Raw genomic sequence first — 24,381 nt, 5'->3', positions numbered from 1 at the left:
GTACCACACATTTAAAATTAAATATTTCCCTGAGGTTGGGCTGGCTGGTTAGCTCAACTGGTTACAGTGCAGCCTTACAACACCAAGGTCATAGGTTCGGATCCCTGTGCTGCCAAAGGGAAAAAAAAAAAGAAAACAACAACAAACAAAAATATATTTCCCTAAAGACACATATATGTATTAGTATTAAAGGAGATTTGTAATAAAAATATAATCAGTGGAAGAACACTTTCTGAATATGAGCCAACATGGCAGATGCCTGAGTCACTGGCACCTTCAACTATGTGCTTCTTCACGTCCTCTCATTTCTAATTTCTACCCTGACTCTAAAAGTCCAAGTGTGAGATCTAATTACTCCTGGGAAGAGCCACCTCTGGTCATTAGTCAAACCACTGGTTGCCTATGTTAGTAGCAAGTTCTCTTGGCCGGCAAGAAGATGTCCACTGAGTCCCAACCTGGAGATAAGCATAATCTAGTTATGTTTCTGTGACCAGCAAAAGTGCTTCATATACCTGGATAAGTTCCTGCTCACTTAAGAATAAGCCTAGATGTGGATCCCATTTTCACTTATCAACCTAGGCTATGGTTAACCTGGAAGCTGTGTAGAGATGAACATGTCTTCAGAACATGAGCTCATAACTAGAAGTGACTATTCTGTCAGAATAGTTGCTAGTCTGCAGGCAAACTTTGTAACCCAAGAACAAATACTCATCTTCTCTCACTGTGAGATCTGGATTACTTCCATACTTTCTATTGTTGAGAGAAAGAGAATGGAAATCCTTGTGGAGAACACTGTCTGAACATATGGATACCTGAGTATGTTGTTGTTAACATCTAGGGAAAAAAATTCAAACTAGGTATTTGGTCAAACTGTTTACAATTTTGCAAAAGCTTAACCTTTACTTAACATCACAATCTTACAAAACATCATTATAACTTCTTATTGCCTTTTGATTAAGAAACAAGTTTTTTATTTCTGATTATGAATGGAATGATGCCACATGGAAGGTTTTACAGAACATATTGGCAGATGCAGTATGTATTTTGTTAGCATAAAAATTTTGATTTATATTTTTAAAATTCTTTCACATTATGTATTTTATTTTAAAATATGTAACCATTTTGTAACATAAACATGCTACATCTTAGAAGCAGATGTGCAAATTTGCCATCAAAATGAGCAAAATCAATTTTTGTTATAACCAAATGGCAACATCTGATTTCACATCTTGGAATTCATTGCAAGTAAATGAGCGTGATCGTCTCCTAAGATTTGTTGGTCTCTGAGGCCTTCCTTCTATCAAGTCTAAATAGATGTCAGATTTCAGAAAACGCGTATAACTGTCTTGTTCCATGAGCTGATACACTCTGCTTTGTGCAGCATCGAAACTGTGGAGGGAGGGTTGGGTGACGCTCTTAGTAATGACTTCTTTGGTGTGAAAATCGAGATTAACCTGGATAAACAAAAACACACAAAAAGTGTAATTATAATCAATCTACTCAAGTAAGCACCTTTGAGAAACAGTACAGGACTGACACTGTGTTGGAGTGGGCATGCCACCCTTTCATGCCGGGATGTTTTTCCTCTTATCAGAGCAGGGATCCAGTGATTGATTCTGGGACAGCATTTCATCTGGCTTTTCTCTCCCTATGCTTCTGGTCCTTCTCACCCTCTGCTAATTTAGAATAATAAAACACTGCAATGGTAAGTATCACAGAGATCATTAGATTAGCTCACTCATTTTCAAGATGGGAAAATAAACCTCACAGAGGTTAAATTATTTGAGTGTTCGGAAAGAGTGAGCTTGAGGTTGATTTGGGGTTTCAATACGAGGCTTCTGTTTATTCCAGTGCTCATTTTGTTATGTTGACGCTCTCCTACAAGCAAGCCTGTGCTAAAGCATGAATGTCTTTTAAAGACATAAAATCCTTTAATGCCTTTTATTACAGCACTGCTAATATATCTGGTTCTGATGGTGGTGGGTTTTCAGGCAGGAGTATTTTCTTTCCCTTTGTGGGTAACACCATAAATACCATATAACTAGCTGCCTTCTTTTTCCTTTTTTCAACCTGTGTATAGGTTGGCCTTGGGGAAGAGAAAATAATACATTAAAACACAAAACAGATTGAAAGAAGGAAAATAGCCATTATTTCTCGTGGAACAATATCCACATGGACAATGCTACCTCATGAAGAGCCCTAATTTATAGTCAAACAAAACCCTTAGTGACAGTCTAGCAGTCTATTACTTCAATGAAGAAGCACTGTGTATTGAACACATAATGGAAACATAGAAACTCAATTCAATTAATATCTAAGGACAGTCAAGTGACATTTTCTGGTCTTACAGCCATTTTAGAAATTGTATCACATAATTATCTCATATTGAGTTTGCAGTCAAAGAAAACCACAATGGTTTTTTCACTCTATTAAGAAATTTTCTTTTAGCCTGTTTTAAAGTAGAAGAATAACCCATTTGGGCAAATAAAACTTTGTATAAGTAGATGAGCTAATATTAAAATGGTACGTGATATGAATTTCTTGATTTCTCTTGCCTTAGTCACTCTGAAATCTTTAATTTCTGTGAGAGGTTGCTTGTGCTAAGGTGGTTAATTTGGATAAGAGAATGAATCTAAATGTTGCAATTAATTGTATTCACTCTTAGTCTAGGATGAAAATAACTGAGTGACTTCAATTATAGCTTTTCTTCCATGGTAATATCTTACTATGTATTTTGTTTTTATGTAGAAATCTACATAAATAACCATTTTTGATTCAGTAAAATCCTGCACTTTCTGGTAGAATGTATGGGGGTCCAATTTGCTGATGGCAGATTCTCTCAAAATTTTTTTCAAGCAATTATAAATTTTTATGATCATCTTCATTGTACCTCTTGCGGAGCATCATTCTGTATAAATTTCTCATATATTTCTTTTGCTTTAAGGAGAATTTGTTGAGGTTCTTTGCTTTTCTTGAAATCTTCACAGGCTATCCAAAATTCAATGTTTTCCTCACTGAATTCAGTTTTAAGAAATCTGGTAAAAGCCTCCAGTCCATCTACAAGAAAAGTAAAATATATTATAACTGTAAAATACTAATCCTGGGAAAATATACTAATTAATATCAAAGTATGCCTGCAAATATTAACAAAAAAGTTTCATCTTTCTTCTAATGCAGTATGGCAGCATGCACCTTGCACAGTGTACATGAGGGACCTCATTTGAATCAGCTGTAGTCTTCACAATCCTGATAGGTAAGTATCATTCCTATTGAATACTTAGGCCTAAGTGTAGACCTTACACCTAAGAGTAAGAGGGACCTATACTGTGGACCTCACTTTGTGTCTCTTTTATCCATGCCCCTCCCGGAGTGTGAGGGGTTATTCCACAAAGCCAAGAACACTTCTAGACCAAGCTTCTAGCCCTCAGGACTGTGGAATTTCCTGTCCAAAGACTCTATGTTTCCAGGGTTTGCACAGCCCTCTTTCCCAAGTCTATCCACTGAAAACACACTGACTCACTGGTAAGCATATCTTAGGCCTGAGTATGGACAGGGCTTGGATTTGCAGGCTGGGGGCCTACTCAAATGTGCAAGGAGGCCTCTCATAGGGTAGAACCAAATCATGGGTAGACAGAGAAAGAGGGTAGGGCCATGCTTATAGTGTGGAACTGTGAAGGGTCTGAGAATTTTAAATTTAAATGAAATATTCCAAGTGGTTAGCAACATATATTTGTCAAAGTAGAAGGATAAAATTTATGTCATAAATAGTTATTAACTTGATCTATAACTCAAGCATTTAGACATGTAGTATGGGACCTTTTCTTCCCACTTTTGTCCTGAGCCCCATAAGTGTTATGGGAAGTTTCGAGTCTTGTTGCAGACTGGCTGAGCTCAAATTCATGTTCGTCTAGTTTCTATGTGGTCCTAAGTGAATTACTTTTCTTTTCTGTGCCTCAGTTTCTCAGTATTTAAAATTAAAAGGATAATGATATTTACCTGATAGGGCTGTTTAGAGAATTAAATGTGTTAAAATACTCAAAGTGACTGACACATAGCAGGTATCCTATAAAGATTTTGGGGATGATGGTTGTGATAGTAATGAGGTAGTGATCATGATAATGATGATGATGATAATGATGATAATTTAACAGTTATTTAAGGCTCATCCAGATACAGTTTACATAGCTAAGAACGTGGCAGACTTTGGATTTGATCCTAAAAGAGTCTGGCTTCAATACTAGCACTCTTTTAACTATTTTTGGCATTCTACTTTTTTTTTTTTTGGTCCATAGGCATTTTTAAAATCAAACTTATTTATTTTGAGAAAATTACAGATTCCCATGTATTTGTAGGAAATAATGGAGTGAGATCTCCTGTACCGTTTATCCAGTTTCCATCAATTTAACAACTTGCAAAATTATAGTAACATATCACAACTAGGATAATGATATTAATTGATATAATCAAGATACAAAATATTATAAGGATACTTCATGTTGCTGTTTTATAGCTACACTCACATCTTTTCTGCACCCAGCTCCTTAACACCTGGGAACCAGTAATCTGGTTTCCATTGCTATAATTTTTTAAATTCACAAAAGTTATGCATATAGTATATATTGTTTGGGATGGCTTTTTTCATGCAATATAATTTTCTAAGGATTCATCCAGATCAATGTATCGTTTGCTCCTTTTCATTGCTGTGTTGTATTCCATGATATGGATATACTATGATTTTTTTTTTTACCATCCACCCATTAAAGAACATATGAATTATTTTTAGTTTTGTTTTTTAATTTTTTTTTGGTTATTACAAATAAAGCTGCTATAAACATTTATGTATAGTTTTTTATATAAACATGTGTCTTTGTTTCTCTGGGATAAATCCCAAGAAGTGAAATTGCTCGATTGTATGGTAGTTTCATTGTAGAAGTATGAGGGAAGGAAAATATGTTACTTTTTCAGATAAACTTTTTCAGAGGAAATCACATCAGAATTGGATTTAAATTATTTTTAGCAATATTTCTTTAGATTTGGTGTTACTCTTTAGTTATGGTCTATTTTTTCTTTCTGCTGTCACAGGGAAGTTGTTATGCACAGAGGTCTCCATTTGGACTTCTCAGCTGACAGCATCTGATAATACTGACCCCTCTTTTTAGGAAAACTCTTCTTTGCAGGAGTTTAGGACAATGCATCCCCCACTCACAGTGTCTGCTAACTTCTGTGTGCAGTTGTTTGTGTTGTTTTAACTTCCTCTGTTCCCCATTAAATATGATGTTCTGTCCTGTACCTTCTTCTCCTACTCTCTTTTTTACTGTCTTCCCCTTCTGTTCCCCACCCTCCTATTTTTTTCTCTTTCAACATTTTTCCTGAAACTCCTTTTTCCTTACTCCCTTCTCTACTTTATACATATTATCAGCATCTGCAGGCAAAACTAGGCACTACAAACAATTTTGGAAAACAATAAAGTTTCTCTGAATTAAATTTTAATATCATTGAACATGTTAATCTCATTACAGGAGTCGTTAAAAGCAAAATGTTCTCTTGACTTCAATTATTCCCCCAGCTACTGAACAATATCTTTTCTTCTTACAAATATAAAGTCTTGATTAAGTTTTTGACATTTGGTCTTTTAATCCCCTTCTTCTTTTTTACTTCCCAACACATTAAAATGTGGTTTCTGTTCACTTTACTGAAATCATTTTTGCCAAACTGACAATGTTATATTCGGCAAACATTTTTTTTTTTCAGTCCATATGTTACCACTGCATTTCTCTACGACCACAGGCGTGGCAGAGATTTGCCTGTGATTCTCCTTAATGGCTCCTACACTCCTGAGCTTCTTCTTATTCCTCCGACTATGGGTCCTCCAAATATTTCTCAGTTTATCCTTTTCCATTGTTCCCTTAAATTCCATTTCCGGGGAAATCACTTCAACACCCAAACACAATCATTATGCTCAGGACTTTCAGAACTCATCTCCAGCCTCTTTCCTGAGCTTCAAGCTCATATCAACCAACATGTGCTAAGTCTCTCCATTGGATTTCCCACCGCAATAGTCACATCACCGCTGTCTTTATCATCTTCACTCAAAACCTTGCCTGCATGTGTCACATTCAATGACAGCATCCACTCAGGGACTTGAACCAGAGCCCTGGCACTTATGCTCAGAATGCCCTGTTTTCTTCTCACTTCATACACAGTTGATGATCAAATCTTGTCAGTTTTACCTCTTTCGTATATCTTACCTCTGTCTTTTTATTTTTATGCAATCTGTAGTTACTTTTATTCCAGCCAGAATTATCTCTTATGTAGACTATTAGGGGCTACTAATTGGTGGCCCTAATGCCAGGTTTCCCAGGCATCTCTGTCCACCCTCTCAGTTTTTAATACACACTCCAGTCAGTAATATCTTTCTGTGATACAAATTTAACTATTATTCTTCACTGTTTAAAATTTTCTAGTGGTAGTCTTCGTTTCTTCCCAGTATTTTTAAAAAATATATTTTAAAAAAGTGTCAAGCTCCAGCCACAGACAAATACTCATATTTCCATGCATGTGCCATGTTCTTGCATTCTCTTAGCTTTAGCTCCTGTTGGAAATACTTCTCCCCTCCTGCACCAGTTTCATCCATCCAATCCGTACCATTCCCACAGGTTTAAATTAGAGGCCATCTAGTCTGGAAAGACTTTCACCAATCCCTCAAAAACAGATAGGGTGTTGTTCATTCATGGCTTCCTCGTACACTGCGTGATACTTAAAATACTGCACTGCAGTTACCTGTTAGCTTTTGCTGCACACGCGACACTGTGAGATTCACGGGCTGAAGACTGTTGTCTAATTTGCCAACAAGTCCCCAGTACCCAGCATGAAAAAAACACTCAAATGATTTACTAAAATAAATAATCAAAATAATTAAATAAAATTAATAGTAAAAAGACACAATTTTATTAAAAAGCACAAAACAGTTCCAGGAAATGTTTTGTATCTTAAATGAAACATCAGAACTATAACATTTACAACAGAAATTGACAATCAGAGCTAGTAAGCATAAAAAAGCAAAAAACAAAACAAAACAGTACAAAAATTAGTCCTATTGTAAATAATGGACAAGTGCATGTAATCAAAAATACAGGAGTCGATTTAAGAACTCATTCCTTATTTCAGTCTGATGCCTTTAAACATTTAATTAATGTTCTAATTGTATGCTTGGCCAGCAAAAGTTTTATTATGATTTGGCTGCTTCTTTGGGCATATGAAAAGGTAGAGAAATGGCTATCTGTGACAGTTTTATTTCTGAATCTATATTATTAAGTTGGAATTCAGCCTCATGAGTTTTGTCAACCTGAGCCTTCTACTAATAGTGGGGTCCTACTTGGCATGCTAACAAGATGACAACATCAGTTTTGAGAAGTTGCAAGATTGGAGTTTGTAGAAAATGCCAGTCTACGTGGCTTCAGACAAGGTGGCAAACTTTCCTGGAGGTATTCTGTTCCCTCTCAGATATCTATCTGCGGGTTATTCAAGCAAATTCCTAATTTTATATTATGTTCCTAACCTCAGTCAACTACCTTATTAAATAAGTTTGTTTGCATTATAAACTCCCCACTGAACAACTCGTTTGCTTATTAAAAAATATTTATTGCTTGCTATGTTTCAGACACTATCCTAGGTACTAGGGACCAGCAGTTTAAAAAGTAGAAAAAGTTTTTTTTTTTTTTTTTTGTCTTTTGTCTTTTTTCCGTGTCCGGCAATGGATCGCAACCCTCAGTGTTGCCCCCGTACCGGACCGGGGACCGGCAACAGGATCGCAACCCTCGGTGTTGCTCCCGCGCCTCGCTCAGCCAGTGAGCGGGAACCGGTCTGTATGTGGGATCCGAACCCTTGGGCGGGAGCGCCGCCGCACTTCCCTAGCGGCGCACTATCCAGTGCGCCACCAGGCCGGCCCGTAGAAAAAGTTTTTGATTGGACATTTAATCTATAGAGTCCTACCTTAAACAGAAAGAAATATTATGATTAAATTGTAATGAGGAGGAGGGCCATGACAGTAACAGGAACCAGATTTTCCCTTTGACCATAAATGACTATAAAACTGGACAAAAAATTGAGACAGTAGTTTTCAAGCAGAGCAAAACTGACAATTGGGACTAGAAATGGCATGAGAAGAGAAACACATCAAGTGAGCCCCAGCTTTGTGCTGGCTTTCTACTTGGGGTAAGACTGGAATGCATGAAGGTGAAGCGCAAGTAAAGTACAAAGCCTTGTCCAGTTGAGGAGGCAGAGATAAGAATTTGGGGATCATGATGTGTTTGGAACTTGTGGGTCAGGGTACCAAAAAAAAGAGACATGCAGAGGAGTACAGGACAAATTCTCCAGGTGGCACTGGACGGACCCATTTCTCCCCCTGGGACCTAGTTCTCTTTCTCGCTTGTAGTTCTCAAGAATAGCTGCAGAATGTGCTGGTACTGTAACATTCTGAGATAAAGAGGAACTGGCCTGAACAGCCCAGGCTCTGTCCTCATCCTTCTTGGAAACAGCATGTCCTTCGACACTTTAGCCCAGTGATTCTGTGGTCCCAGTGTATAAAGCTCAGCGTGGGCTGCTTTTCAGGATCCCTCAGCTGTGGTGCAAGCGGAGCATCTCAGACTATATTCCATCCTCCCCAAGCAGCAATCCTTGGTCTTGGGGGACATGAATACAATGCTTCTACTATCCCTGCTGCCTATCAGTGAGTAAGTTGCTTTACTGAACTAGTTATGGGAGTATTCTGTCTCACTGTACACATGCAAGACGTCAAAATTGCAGCTCAAGATGCAGTGAGCTGAAGTGGTAACCAGTGCACAGGGAATCTGTTTCAGCAGGAGACCTAGAAGTCTGCATGCAGTTTTCCTGCAGATCCTTGACTGAAGGTTAGGCTGTACATGGGCCAAGCAAATGCTGTGAAGCCTAGAAGAGTGTAACTGCCGTGGGTCTGAGGGGTAAATGGAGATCAGAGAGCCTGCATAGGTCTGGATGACTTTGAATTTCTGGCCCAGTCATAGAAGTGATATCCAAGACAGGTGATATTTTTGGTACAAATACTATCTTAGGCTTAGGACAAGTGTCTTGTCCTAGTATGAAGAAAATTCTGAAAGAGACCAGTCTTAAAGGCTCAAACTGGCTAAAAAGAACTAAGAGGATCCACCATTGATTTAACTGACTGCCAGAAAAATAATCCAGTGCTTTAAAGGAAAACAACAAAATCTAAACTCATATCTTCCCCCATACTCATATAAAATAAAAAGTTATTTGGCATAAAAACAAATGTCTACTATGACCCATTTTCAATAACAAAAGCAGTCAATAAAAACTGATGATGAGGTATCCAAAATGTTGAAAATAGAACACAAAAACAGTAAAAGACCTCTTCTAAATATTTTTAAAAAAACAAAGGTTAGAAAACACATAATAAATGAATAGATGCAAAAACCCAAGAAAGAAATTGAAAGTAAAAAATAACCAAATTAAAATTCTAGAACTGAAATGTAAAATATCTTACATTTACTGGATGGGCCTGGCAACAGATTGCAGAAGAAGGGATGAGCATGCCAGCAGATAGTTGGAAAAATTATTTAATCTAAAGAAGGTTAGGAAGGAGGAAAAGAGGAACAACAACAAAAACAAAATGATGGAATAAACAGAAAATAAATACTAAGATATTAGATGCAATCCCATCCATATCAATGATGACATTACATTTAAATGGACTGATCATTCCAATTAAAAGTGAGAAATTAAAAATTAAGACTATATTGACCACAAGAGACATGGTAAATACAAAGTATCAGGAAGATGAAGAAAAAGGATGAAAATGATACACAATGCAGAGGTTAAGCATAAGAAATCTGAATAAAATATCTTGCAAGCCTGACAAAGTGATTTCATAATAAAGAATATTTCCATTTCATAAGTTTGAATTGTCAATCATTACAAGTACATAATGATCCTAAATATATATGACCATAATTCAGAGCTTCAAAATACATGAAGCAAATTGACAGAACTGAAAAAAAGAGAAAAATTCACAATTACTGTTGTAGATTTTAATTCTGCTCACCCATTAATTGATAGAACAGGTAGAATATCAATGATAATATGTAAAATTTAGATATTAGTAACTAAATTCATGTAACTGACAATTATAAGACCCTCTACCCAACACTGTTGAATATGCCAATATTTATAAAGCAAATGTATTTCACAGGGCCTCCAAAGCCCTGCAGTTTCAGGTTTAGCCTAACTTCTTAAAAGTACATATAGAAATGTTAACCTTGCAAAGGACAGGAAATTTTCCCCAGGCTAAAGTCTCTGTTGTAAGATAAAGAATTGTAACACAGCAAAGTTGCTGGCTCAAGGACAGACAAGTTACTGATTGATATGCAAAGACACTGGGAAATTGCTGTAGTGAAAACAGTGTTTGCTAACATCAAGTTTTTGTTGGTAGATTGACTTAACCTTTTGCAAACTGCATTATGGAATGTCACTTTGCTTGTTTTACTGAATGTTACCAACCTCTATTGTTAAACTATAATTAGACATAACCCCACCTATGTTCTCTTCCTGTAACTTCCTGGTCTGGAGAATAAATGCAGGGTGAGAACCACAGTTCATGGTTAATTTCGGAAAAGAAGGAATGCCTCTCTCTTGAGGGCTCTGGGAAATTAACCACTTTGGGGTCTCTCACTGCTCAGAAGAAACGGGCTTTGAGCAATCCTTTTTGTGGCTCCATCACCCAGGGGAAGAGAGGTGACAAATCCATGTGAGGCAAAGCAACACAACACATCTGTTCAAGTAAACAAAGATTATTCAAAATAGACTATACAGTAGAAATTAAAATGAGTCTAAATAAACTTTAAAAGATTTATATCTTTCAGAGCATGTCCTTTGCTCACAAGGGGTTTAAATTAGAAACTGACACTAGTAACATGGCTAGAAAAGCTCCCCAGTATTTAGAAATAAAAATACACACATAAATAATCCATAGGTCAAAGAAGAAATCATAATGGAAATTGGAGAATATTTATAATTGAATTGTAGTGAAAGTACAGCACATCAAAATTTGTGGGATGCAGCTTAAATAGTGGTTAAAAGAAAATTTGTTGCATAAAATGGTATACTAGCAAAACAAAAAGGGTGTAAAAACCAAGATCTATGTTTCCACTTTAATAAGCTTGAAAAGTGCAAATTGAACCTACAGTAAGTAGAAGGAAAAACATAAGAAAAATCAAGAGCAAAAGTCTATATAATAGAAAACAAACTATAGAGAAAATCAACAAAGCCAAAGTTGGTTCTTTGAAAACATTAATAAAATAGAACCCCTAGCAAAAGTCTTAGAGTTCCAGGAACTTAACATTAAAGAAATCAGTAGTCAGGAAAAGGCACGACCACCTACAGACGGGATGACTCCCACCACTACCATGACGAAACAATGACATGCATCTCTTCTACCCTCTACTTCTTCCATTGGAGTTTTCACCAGGGCAAGGGGAAGTTCTGCCATTTCTTTTCCTCAGTAAATTGCCCCTGAGTGCCCGATGGTAGGAGTTAGATGTTAATGAAGAAATTAGGGAGAAAAGGGAAGACCAGGCTCAACAAAAATCTGAGAAGATGTTGTAAGACTGACAAGCAACGTTGAGAGCTTGTCTACAGTCATTAGTGCTGGTAAGATCATTCCTAGTCCAATGTGACCATCTTATGGAGATTTAGTGCTAGGATGTTCCTGAATGAGTCAGCAAATTCTGACTGCTGAGAGCAAGCGGGAGTGACCTGTGTGGGTGATATTTAATTGCTCTTCTTATTTCTCTAGCTCAGTTGGTGTAGCATTTTCAAGATTTATTTCTCACACAGAGCAGTGAGCTTTTCTGAAAATGTAAAAGGATAATATAAATGGACAATAGTTCTTTGAAGCAGTTTTATACATAGCAGATTTTTCCCAAATACCCAAAAAAAAAAAAAAAAAAAAATGGTTTTTACAGTAAAGTTAACGGTCTCTCTCCAGTTGTAATGTTTTTAAACCAAAATAGCTGCCAAAGTGAAAAACAGGGAGTAAGACTTTGTTAGTTGTATCATGGCTTTTTAGCACATAAGCACCTGTAGAGATAATTGCTCTTTAGTGTGTTTGTGCTGGATTTTCCTTCTCATAATTCTTTTACCTTCAGCATCTCAGTTCCTAGACTTCTAAAAAAGCAGTTTGTGTCATTACTATTGACCAAGATTATAATCATTTAGTTTTTGAAAACTAAGTTGTCATATCCTCTTAAGGCCTCAGGTGAAACTGGAGCCTTAAACTGATAAGTTTAGGAATCAGGCTGAATAAGCATCATTTGGTTACTGATTGGCAACAGCTTAAGAATTGCTTCCTTTGCCATTTATGTAACAAGAAAAATGGTTTTATTGCCTAGTCACTGGTTTTACTTTTTTGTCTTATTTTTCATCATCTTCTATAATGATCTTGGAAAGAAATAAGTCAACTAAGCTAAAACATGCCTGTCAAGCCCTAAATTGAAATTGCAGTAGAATTTGAAATGTGTGGCAACGTTTAGGTCTGTAAAACCAAAACCACAACAAAAACATAATCTGTGCACCACCTGGACTGAACAAAGCTTTACGCAGTTAGCTCCAGCCTCTGGCCAAAAAAAAAGAAATTCTCGCGAGTTTTCTCCTTGATGAATACTCAGTGCAATGGAAAACAGCTACTTACCACCCATACTTCCTTCCTCTTCCAAATTGCTAAAATGTTTGTTCTTTTTTCTCCAAATTAATGTCCATTTTTTTCTGGATTGAATTCTAAAAAATTATGTTCTCTTGATTGACTGATAGAGTCTTTGTATTTTCTAACAGAATTCTGAAATTTATTTCTTGTTGCAGGGTTAATATCTTGGTATTTTGCTTGATAGTTGCTATAAAGTAGATTTGTGAACACAATTTCTTGGCTGGATCATTAGGAATCAGTTGGAAGCAAGACAACAAGATGATTGTGAGAACATTTTCAGGTAACCCCAATTAAAAAAATTAAAAGTAGTCATATGGAAACACGCTCTCTGCTGGTATTAAAAAGCATATCACTGAGTGTTATTGTTCTGTTTATGATACAGGTCCTGCCTCTCCCTCTTCCACAGTCAGAAGCATTTTACCTTGTCTTTACTTGTTCCTCTGTTGCTATTTAAATGAAAATTAAAGCAAGCTGGCAAAATAAAATGCCTGCTATATGACAATGAGAGTCTGTTCCAGGTCAGATCTAGTGTGGAAAGAAGAAACCAGATATCTGTTTTATTTGGTTTATGAATAAAGTTGCACCGACACCAGCGAAGGGATAAGCTTGTTTGATGTCAATTTATTCTATCCATATGTTATATGTAAACATGGATTGATCAGTTTTTAAATATCAAATTAGTCCTAAAGTGTTAATAAGTAACTTTTATAATTTCAGAAGAATATGACCATTGCTTTTCTTATTAATAGATCTCAATTATAATAAAATGTTTTCCACTGACACCTAAAAGGAATCGTCCATATGCTACACAACTGACATTGTTACTTATTAAAAATAACTTCCTTTATCTACCTTTTAATTGTTTATAAAACACCTACTGTGATCCTGGGAACTGTGTTATGTACTTGAAGAAAATAATGTTAATTGCATTAGTTAGAAGTGTTGTGTGCTTGCTAAGGTCTTGGCACATTGCTGTATGCCTTTTATTGGCACAATTTCACTTAATTTTCACATCAGCTCTGTGGAGTTAGTCCTGTTATACTCGTGTTTACAGATAACGAAGTTGATGTTCAGAGAGTTAAGTGGCCCTAAATCTTACAAGTGACAAAAGATAGAGCAGAGGTTTAAACCCAAGTTTATCTTGTTTAAAATTAAAGGTTATAGGACCTTTACCACTAAACTGCTATAAAGACAACTAAGTCCGTACTGTTAAGAAATATGGAAATTAATGAGTAGGACAAGCATGTATGTACCAAAGACAAAAGGTGACTTGTGCTGTTTGGAGTAGCCAAGGAAAACCAGCCTTCATGGAAATTAGGTAGAAGTCTTACAGAAAATAACATAAACATCATCTCAACTATAGTCCTTCACTAATTCACAAAGCATGAGAGTCAACTCTGTGCCAGCTGATGTGTTCTGGAATATTATGCGAAAGCCTGTTGTTATCTTGGTTAGTCTTGAGCTTAACATAAAAATGAAGTCAGAGCACTAATATTAAGAAAAGTGCTGTGTATGCTATGAGTGCTTATGATGCATTAACCGAAGACAGTGGATTTTGTTGACATAATTTGAATATAACAGTGAAGAATAAATTCTAATTCAAGAAATGAATGAATGATGAATGGGAAAGAAGTTCATTTATTTAAATTTTTAATTAAATTACTTTTTAAAAAGTAATACACAGTGTGTGCAGGATTACCTCAGTGCATGAGTTACTTCCTGTTGCTCTTACTTTGGGCAGCTGCATTAAGTCAGGCCACAGTGGAACCATTTCTCATTCAGAGGCATTAACTTACTAAACAGTCCTTGAGAAGGCAGTGGTGGTGAATGCAGCTGCCAAAAGTGCTTGATAGAACCTGGGATTAGAATTCACACTGGAAGAAGCTGGCTCAATGTGTCATACAGATATGAAATGCTTGTAATTGCATGTTTCTAAGTTGAAGCGCTGGCATCTGTTGGAGTATTTTTCTGATGCCAAGAAACCAAATGAAACAAAAAGTCAAGAAACTCTGAAGTTGGAAACCCAAGTACAATATAATATCCTAAGTACTAAGTTCCATTGTTTCTCCTTTAATATTTGGTTTCATAGCTGAATGTTTTGGCTCCTTTTTCAATAATGACTTACTTCTGTGATCCATTTATAACTTAGACTTGATTTTATTTAGTTTAGTCTTTAGATTAATTAAGAAATTGTTTGTTATGGGTCAGCTTAAGTCAGAAATTAAACATTGTAGAAAACTGGAATCTTGTATCTTGCAGAAAATTGGTAACTCAAAATTGGGAAGGGTAACTTAAAAAGCCACAAGATGAAAAGTTTAAGGACATTTCCTTCCTCTAAAGTGAAGTAGACATTTGCTTACAGCATTTACTCAAAGTCAGTAATAAGTATTTTCCATAGTATAATCAGTTCATATTTTTAAGTAAAGGAGTGCAATGACTTACATATTCAACTTCCATCTTATGTGTTATGAATAGTTCTCAGAAATTATACTTAGTAGAACCACAATTCAGGGTGTATAGAGTCCAAGTAAAGTCATTAATAAAAAGGTTTAAAAATTTTATTATTTGAAATGACTGGAAAAAAGGTGCACAGGGAAAATAAACAGTTATATAGTATAATAAAGTTATATTGTATATAGTGGGAAGATTTTCTTATCGGTAGGGACTCCCACGTAGGGGATCACATTCTCTTTCAGATGTGAGAGGGTTAAAAATCTCTATCTATAAATCAGTTACTCTTCCATAATCGTATGGACAAATCTTATGTACATAATCTTTTGTACGTACAAAACCCTGCAAAACTTCTGATAAGGTTTACCACCAACTAAACAGGTCTAACCTGTTATCTTCTCACAAATCTTGTTCATCTGCCTCTATTTCTCATCTATAACAGGCATCATTATCTTCCTATTAATATGGAAATAAAATCTAGGGATCGTTGGCTCATCCTTTTTCTCTGTCTCTGTTTCCTATTCCTTCATAATTCTTTTTGCAACTTCACACAAATTTGCCAATAAATAGGACTGGCAGAGGAAAACTATCCATAAAGTTAAAAAATAAAATAGAGTACATACTTTATTCAGATTTTTTGGGATTTTTACCTTCTGTGTTTTGTTTTGTTTTGTTTTTTTAATTTTAAAGAGTTAAACTACGAAAATGTTGAATAAAATAGTGGAATTATCAAAACAGTCCCCTGTGTCTTCTGGTTTCTGTGGAATACAGCAAAACTCAGTCTATTGTCTGTCACCCTAAACCACCTTTTCTTTTTCAAATTATGTTTCTCAATAAAAAATTACTTTGTTTTTAATTCCCTAAATAAATGGCACTGTTTAATGCCCCATGCCTATATTGGCTTTCCGCTTGGATGGTCTCTTTCTCTCCTTGTCCAGCTAGTGAATTTTGATTAATCCCCTAAAACCTAGGGTAAAAACCATCTATTTTGTGGTTCCATTCCTAAAAATGCTATTAATCAGTCTATAACAGTTTTAATATCATCCGTTTTGGTCAATCTGAATACTCAAATTTCTATTGTGTTTTAAAAAATTTTTTATCACTTCATTTCCAATTTGACTGAATTGAATACAATTTCCCTTTCCTTTATATAGACATGACATATAGAATTTGAGATACACATTTTACCAAAAGGAGACTGTATAAAATTTGATAGAGTAAGGTTTTTTTTTCTTCGAGTGTATGTGCGTGTGTGTGTGCATTTGTGTTTTTAGGATCTTCCCCTTACAAAAAATATATATATATATATATATATATGTACACACATATTTTTTATAAGTACACACATATATATGCATGTACATATATATTTTTGTCTAGAAACAAGTCAATAAAAGTGAACTGAATTGCAACCAAGAAGCTTTTTTGAAATGGTTAAGATTTATAATTTAACATTACAATAAGCATTGCAATTAAAAATAATTAGATTATTTTGGATTGTGTAAAATAGTACTGGTGACATATTTTTTGTGAATTAATAGTACTTTGATCATGAGTCATGAAGATAATGTCCAAGTGAATCAGTGCCGATTTTTTAATTGATGTAACCTCCTCTTGATTTAAATTGCTGATAGTTTACAGCTCTTTAATATTTCCAGGAGTAGAGAAAAGAGAGGCAGCAAAAGATTCAATTTTGTCCATTTGGTTTTGACTATTTGTAAAGAAGAATGATTACAGAATGCCAGGGAGGATTTTCTGTAGAACTACCTGCTAAATCTTTCTTTGCTTTTATCGTGCAATGAAAGTATGATGGAATTATATATACCAATTTATTAAGTTAAAGAAATAAATTCAGTTGATATATGCAAGGTCTTCAAAAAGTTCATGGAGAGATTCCCATTATCTTTTAATTTCATTTTCTATGAACTTTCTGAAGTACTGTCATATAATTTTCAACTGAAATTTTTAATGGTCATTCAATTGGGTGTAGACAAGAACAGAAAAAGATTCTTTAACTTGTTGGTAGTTATTATTTTTTTTATAATAGCAGTAATCAATGACATTTGTGGAATTTCTAACATTTATTAGCTTCCTATTTATCATCTCATTTAATCCTGACAAAAACCTCTTTCTATTGGAGCTAAAAACATTATCACCATTTACTACTGAGGAAGCTGAAAGTCACAGTGATTAGGGACCTTAACTAAGATTATACATCCATTGATGTTGCTGAAGAAAACTGGAACTCAAATCTCAAAGGAAGCTTCAACTAACTTTTTCCTAGCAACAAATTCAGTTACATTATTTGAGCACTTAATATTGTCCAGGTGACAGGCTGGATTTGGGAATCCCCAGATGAAAAGACATCTGGTTCCTTCTAAAAAGCAGTCAAATTGTAAAAAAATGAATTCTGCTCCTCTGTGTTTTTTTCCTTCCTCAGACTGGTAAAGAGCCTAAAGTGCAGTGATGTACCAAACTGGTGGATATAAGAGGAGACTGAAAAAGAAAGAAATCTGGGGGGATGGATTATGGAGAAAAGTTTTACGTGGCTTATTGTATGTATTAAGAACAGATCTGGACCCCAACCAAGACAGTGAGGATGCGACAGACTTGAGAGGTACAAGGTATTTGGTGAGAATTTTAACAGTAGTTAAGAAATTATGGATACCTGGAATAAGGAAAGTGAGTGGCTGAGTATAACACTTTTAATGTTAAAATACTCACAATTTAATGAGTGATTGTAACATTAGGGTCAAATAAGAAGGAAGGAGTGACAAGATATATTTTTGTCAGCACAGACTTCCTTCCTTACCTCTTCTCTCTATTCTCATTGATAACATTCTTACCTAAATTTCAGACTTGACTTTTCTACCTATGTATTTTTTTCTCTGAGTGAATATTACAATTCAGAGGCAGACATCTATTTTCATAGAAAAAGGGAAAGTCTGCAGGGATAATCTGCAAGAATAGAATTCTTATGTCAGTAAATTCAGGGAAACATGACCAGGTCATCAAAACCGTATAGAAAGTTGGGCAATTAAGGAGGGGAAAAATATAAAAAATGAGGACAGACAAGAAAAGTTGGCATTTCATTAAATGGGGTACAGTATTTGAGGCTGAATTACAAGCACTCTACTTCCAGCTGTCCTGCCAACATGAACCCCTTCTTCCAGTAGACACCATAGAAAGTGAAACTAGCCTGTCTAGTCTCATCTTGGAATGGTCTGCAGAAGAGCTGGGAAGTATTCGTGTTCCAGACAAAGAATAAGGTAAGAAAAAGGAAAAATTTGAGGTGCAAACAAAAACTGTGGGCTTGAGGAAGTATGCGGACGGTTGGTAATGATAAACTGTTGTTTATTTCAGCAGCCTCTAACTCATTCAGTGTGGAGAATAATAAAGCCATAGCCCTGTCACCTGCTCTGTCCATAGCCCTGTCACCTGCGCTGTTCAACTTGTCAGTGTTGCTACCTAAGAGAAGGTATGAACTGAATAAAGACCAAATGTTGCCCGTTCTGCTGTCTCATGTAAATTGACCCTAAAGGGTAGCCATCCAGGTAGCCTGCCTTCTAATCCATGCTTTATCATAATTTTGGACAGTCAAACATGGGCTTAGTATGTGTCTTCACCATCCATCTCATAGACAAAGCTCCACCTGAAATTCACACCTGATTCGCAAATATTCTACAAAATTCTGCTTTAAAAATAGATGATTGACATCAGGTACAAAGTGAAGAAATTACAATTTAAAAAAAAAAAAAAACTATTTTCATGAGGGTTTCCTGAATGTCCACCAATAGAACTACTTTAAATTTAATCCACTTACCAATGAAGATAATGTGGATAATTTGTTAATTATGGAAAACTAAAATGATCGTAAAAGTACGACCTGAATGTCCACCAATAGAACTACTTTAAATTTAATCCACTTACCAATGAAGATAATGTGGATAATTTGTTAATTATGGAAAACTAAAATGATCGTAAAAGTACGAGCAATAAAAGAAAAAATAAACAAATGGGATTATATCAAACTAAAAAGCTTCTGCACAGCAAAGGAAGCAATGAACAGAGTAGAAAGACAACCTATGGAATGGGAGGAAATACTCACAAACTATACATCTGACAAGGGCTTAATATCCAGAATATACAAGGCACTCAAACAACTTCACAGTAAAAAATCAAATAATCCAATACATACAAATGGCCAACAGGCACATGAATAAATACTCAGCTTCACTCAGCATCAGGGAAGTGCAAATCAAAACCACAATAAGACATGATCTCAACCCAATTAGACTGGTCAGTATTAAAAAGACTGAGAATAAAAAATGCTGTCAATGATGTGGAGAAAGCAGAACCCTCCTACACTGCTGGTGGGACTGTAAAATAGTACAACCATTATGGAAAGTAGTATGGGGGTTTCTCAAATAACTACAGATAGAGCTACCATATGATCCAGCAAACCCACTTCTGGGGATGCACCCAAAGTCATCATGTTGAAGGGACACCTGCACTCCCATGTTCATTGCAGCTCTATTTACAGTAGCCAAGACATGGAACCAACATGAATGTCCATCAGCGGATGACTGGATAAGGAAATTGTGGTATATATACACAATGGAATTCTACTCAGCCAGAAAAAAGAATGAAATTTGCAACAACATGGATGAGCTTGGAGAAAAATTACGTCAAGTGAAATAAGCCAGACACAGAAAGAGAAATACCACATGTCCTCACTCAAAAGTATGCTAAGAAAGAAGGAAAGAAAGAGAAAGAAAAAGAGAAAGAAAAGACTACAATAATGTTGATCTTCCAGAAGGAGAAAACAAATCTATGGTTACTAGGGGTGGGGGGGGTGGGGGGAGACATTGGGTAAAGGGCATAAAGAATAATTATGATTTGTACTAACGAACATGCTAATAATATTGATTTGATCAACACATGTTGTACACAGGTGATGGTAGTCAATGTTGTACCCCCAAAATATGTATAATCAATTATGCTTCAATAAAAAAAATCAGAAAAGTTAAAAAACTTGAAGCTGTTAACTATAACACAAAGATGTAATTAATATTTCATCTGCAATAAGTAATTCTTAATATAATGAGAATATTTTAAAATGTTTTCTGTTAGTTGATTATTCGATTATTTAGTTTGTTCACCAGAAACTCAGATTACTGTAAATTTCTAATCACACAATTTTTATTACAGCTTGTTTTGTATAATTACATGTATGCTTGTGTAATTTTCCATTAAGGTATAAAGTATTGACGAAAATACCACTAACCTCTATGGGAAAGCAGCTTGTCAAATGATTCACCCCATTTCATTGCTTCTTCAGGGGAGACTCTGTTCAAGAAACAAATGTTTTATAATAGAGTATCCAGAAAGTCTGTTTATAAATCTTCTCTAACATATGCCATATTACTGTTCTTTTCAATTATATTTTACAGGGTTCCTTCTTTGATTATTATATGGCGAAAGTTGCATTTACATTAGAAACTTCAAAAACATTTTCTTTTGGATTTTGCCTATTGAACAATGCGTTAAAATAGCATAATATATTCTCATTAGTTTGAATTATTTTTTAAGAAAAAAATAATCATGTGTTAGGTTAAAAACACAACAAATCAAAAAGGAATCAGCTCAACTATCTTTTTAAATTGGGTGACTTCTTTGATTATTATATGGCGAAAGTTGCATTTACATTAGAAACTTCAAAAACATTTTCTTTTGGATTTTGCCTATTGAACAATGCGTTAAAATAGCATAATATATTCTCATTAGTTTGAATTATTTTTTAAGAAAAAAATAATCATGTGTTAGGTTAAAAACACAACAAATCAAAAAGGAATCAGCTCAACTATCTTTTTAAATTGGGTGAATAGAGCTTAAACTATCTTTCAGTCAAAAAAAAAAAAAAACGTTTTTTTTTTTTTTTTTTTAATGCAATTTCCTTGAAGTTTTAACCACAGTATGCTGCAATTTTTTTTTAACTGATACAGGAAGTTTGACTAGTGAAGTTTCAAAGGGATAAGAAATATAAGACATTTTTAATACAGCAAACATGTTAGAGACATTGATAATGTAGAGAGGTGAATATATTTTCTTGGATTTCGTGTTGGTCATATTCAAATTTGGAAGAATTTGTATTTAATATGTAAGGCTGTTCCATTTTTTGTTTGAAGTAAAAAAATGCTAAAAACTACAAAACATCTTTTATTAGTGCTTTACTTGCTATTATACATTGGGCATTTTTTCACACTGCTGAGGAAAGAGATGAATAACTCTTCACTATGACAATATTGCATTGTAAAAACTCAAATTAATGAGTATTTTATCAGTTTATAAGGAGTAAAATATATCACTTAAAATTGACAGGTACATAATTTTAAAAGAGTATCTTTAAATGTTCTTATTATTATTTAATTCATGCTATTAAAGTCATTTAATTTTATGAAATATTCCTAGATTCTTGAAATAAGATCTCTAACTTTTTTTTTATATTAGTGTGTCATTACCAACAAAATAGAAATCCCTAATTTCCTTTTCTTTAAATCCTTAACAGTAGAATTAGCAAAATTTTCCCCCAATAATGAAACGTTATTCACCTTGTTTCTTTGGCCAACTGCCCAGACCTACCAGTATGGGTCTCTTCACGAAACTCAGGTTTCTGCAAGAGAAGACTTAGCCTATTTCTTTTTTCCTTAGCTCTGTAATAAAAAGGCATTAGCTTCAGAATGATTTAAATGACAGGTAAAATCTCTTCTTCTGACTACCAAACAAGTTTGAAATTGGTAAACACATCCACCCACACACACATTCACGAATCTCACTTCAATACTATGTTTGTGGACGAATTAGGGTAGCATATGTGTATGTTTCTCTTTTTCCTCAGTTCCAGTTAAGTATTTGAGATTATATTTCAATAAAGACTGTACTAGTTCTGTGTGGCTAAAATTGTTAGTCTTTTTTGAAAACGAAAACACCTTAGCTTTAACAGTTTACTCCTAATCAATAAAAAAGTGTTTTTAATTGCAATATATTGTGAATCAGATATTTCAAAACCAAGTGCTAACTAATATTCAACATCAATTGTAGCTTTAAAAGCATAAGGCTAACCTAAAAGTTTATAATTTTACCTGATCTTGGCTTCTTTGCTTGTTTCTTCTTTTCCTGAACCGTGTACTAACTTGAAAAAAGTTTTTTCTTTTGATTCGCACATATTTAATTGAGGAAAGAAAACCAATGATGTTTCCATATTCTCTGTCTCTAAAATAAAGAGATGTCTAATTTATTGTATCCTCTGTAGTTCACTTGGTAATGCGATTCCATAGTTACACACCTAGAATAAAAAGTTATTGCAACTCTTTCAGCAAAAGTTACAAAAAGAAAAGTCAAGAGCTGTGTTTCTGCCTCTGCAAACATGTAGAACTGAGGAACTGAAGGAAAATTCAGTTCTGAGTTGTTTAGGGAAATGATACTACACATTTGCAAAATGACTCTTGGTCTTCAAGATAAGGACTGGTATTACCACAGTGCAACTTCTCTTTCAAGTTTGTGCAACCAGAAAGATGCTTTAATAGACTCAAATGACACTGTCATTTCTCACCGGAACTTTTTGATAAGTTCCTTAATGTATGTAGTGTGTGTTAAAATGTCTTCTGATAAAGTATTGCAACAAACATTACGAGATATTTTCCGCTATTATTTAAAGTATTTTTACTTATTTTTCTTACATTAAGTATATTACATTTGATTGACACAATGTTATGTAATGTTAATTGTATTTGCCTAACGTAAACATATTGTATCAAAATAAAACTATAGATCAGAGTTTTACAGTTGAAAGAGACAGTAGAAAAGCATTTAATTGAATAATTTGTAAATACGGTCCCACGGAATGATTTTAGATATTTTTGAAATTTTTAGCAGTCTGTGATAAAATGGAAAAAATAACATGGAATGATTTTTTCTTAAAGCTATATTTTTACTTTTTAATATAAAACACTTTCCTATTATAAATTTGTCCTCCTGGCTCTTTTGTTGTTACAATTTTCTTTTTAATGAAATGTTTTAACTAGAGATGGCAGCTTACACATTTGTTTATTTCATGTCCTTACTTAAAAAGAAATATTAACAACTCCAAATTGGTTAAGCCCCCACTTCTTTCACTGTTTCATGAAACCCAACAGTCTGAGAAATACTGATCTAGTCCATAACTCACATTTTATAGAAAGAGAAACTAAGGATCGCAGGTAATAAGTAGTTTATTCTTGCAAAACCCGAGAGAGGTCGGAGGAAGATCTGGAATTATCAGAGCCTTTGATCACCGGTAGCGTGTGCTTTAGTCTTTCCAAGAGCCTTTGATCTCCAGTAGTGAATGCTTTAATTCATCTAAAATTCTGTACATTAAAAGTTAGGTTATACAAATCCAAAAAGTTATATTATTTTATTTTTGGTCTTTTTGAATTATTGATTTACCAAGACAATAGTCATCAGGGATTCCAGCTAGGAGCTCAAAACATTTACTGATGTAAAATTAAAGAATATAATAGTATATATTTGGACATATACTCTCCTGATTTTATGACTTTTATTTTGAAAAATATTTTTAAATTCCTTACCTTGGCTGAAAATTGACTGGGTTTTTCTTTCTCTTTTAAATTTATTTTTCTTAATTGACCCATGCTAATTATATGTATATTTATAGAGTACAATATGTGAAAACTGACTGTTATATGACAGCATTTTATGGCATCCCTAGCTGGAACTAGATGCTGTTAATGCAGATTATTCTTCCATTCTGATGTCTTCTAATATTTATTAGCATCTGCCAAGTTTATATATATATTTTATATGAGTTTTAATTTTATAAAAGTGAATGAGGGTAAGGGAAAATCATAGCAGCATAGACATCATCCAGTCCCTAAGACTATCTTTGAACTACTCTATGCAGAGGAGGGAGAGACATAAACTTGTGCTATCCACAAGCTGATAGAACGAGGGAGAAAGAAACTGAAAATATGAGCACTAATAAACTACTACAAGAGCCCATGTAGATGTCTGAAACTATTGGGAAAGAAATGTGTGAATCTACTCTCTGTATGTGGACAGGTGGGAGCCGGAGCAGGAGAAAAAGAAAAAATAGATGCTTAATGGTGACTTCAGTTAACAAT

The 24,381-nt window shown here is 34.6% G+C and overlaps 1 protein-coding gene across 1 annotated transcript; it reads right to left on the bottom strand.

The window, feature by feature from the left end:
* Positions 1-983: 983 nt before the first annotated feature.
* On the bottom strand, positions 984-22,630 carry RGS18 (regulator of G-protein signaling 18). The gene is made up of 5 exons (XM_008577436.1): positions 22,345-22,630; positions 21,814-21,915; positions 20,490-20,551; positions 2,891-3,057; positions 984-1,454 (listed from the first exon to the last, which is right to left on the bottom strand). Exons 1-5 carry the CDS (start codon positions 22,461-22,463, stop codon positions 1,197-1,199), a joined length of 708 nt encoding a protein of 235 aa, XP_008575658.1. The 5' UTR covers positions 22,464-22,630; the 3' UTR covers positions 984-1,196.
* Between the last annotated feature and the right edge of the window lie 1,751 nt (positions 22,631-24,381).

Source organism: Galeopterus variegatus, unplaced genomic scaffold, assembly GCF_000696425.1.
Source record: "Galeopterus variegatus unplaced genomic scaffold, G_variegatus-3.0.2 Scaffold66, whole genome shotgun sequence".
Taxonomy (NCBI): Eukaryota; Metazoa; Chordata; class Mammalia; order Dermoptera; family Cynocephalidae; genus Galeopterus; species Galeopterus variegatus.
Note: the sequence above shows the minus strand (reverse complement) of the source record. Positions and strands in the feature narration are given on the sequence as shown.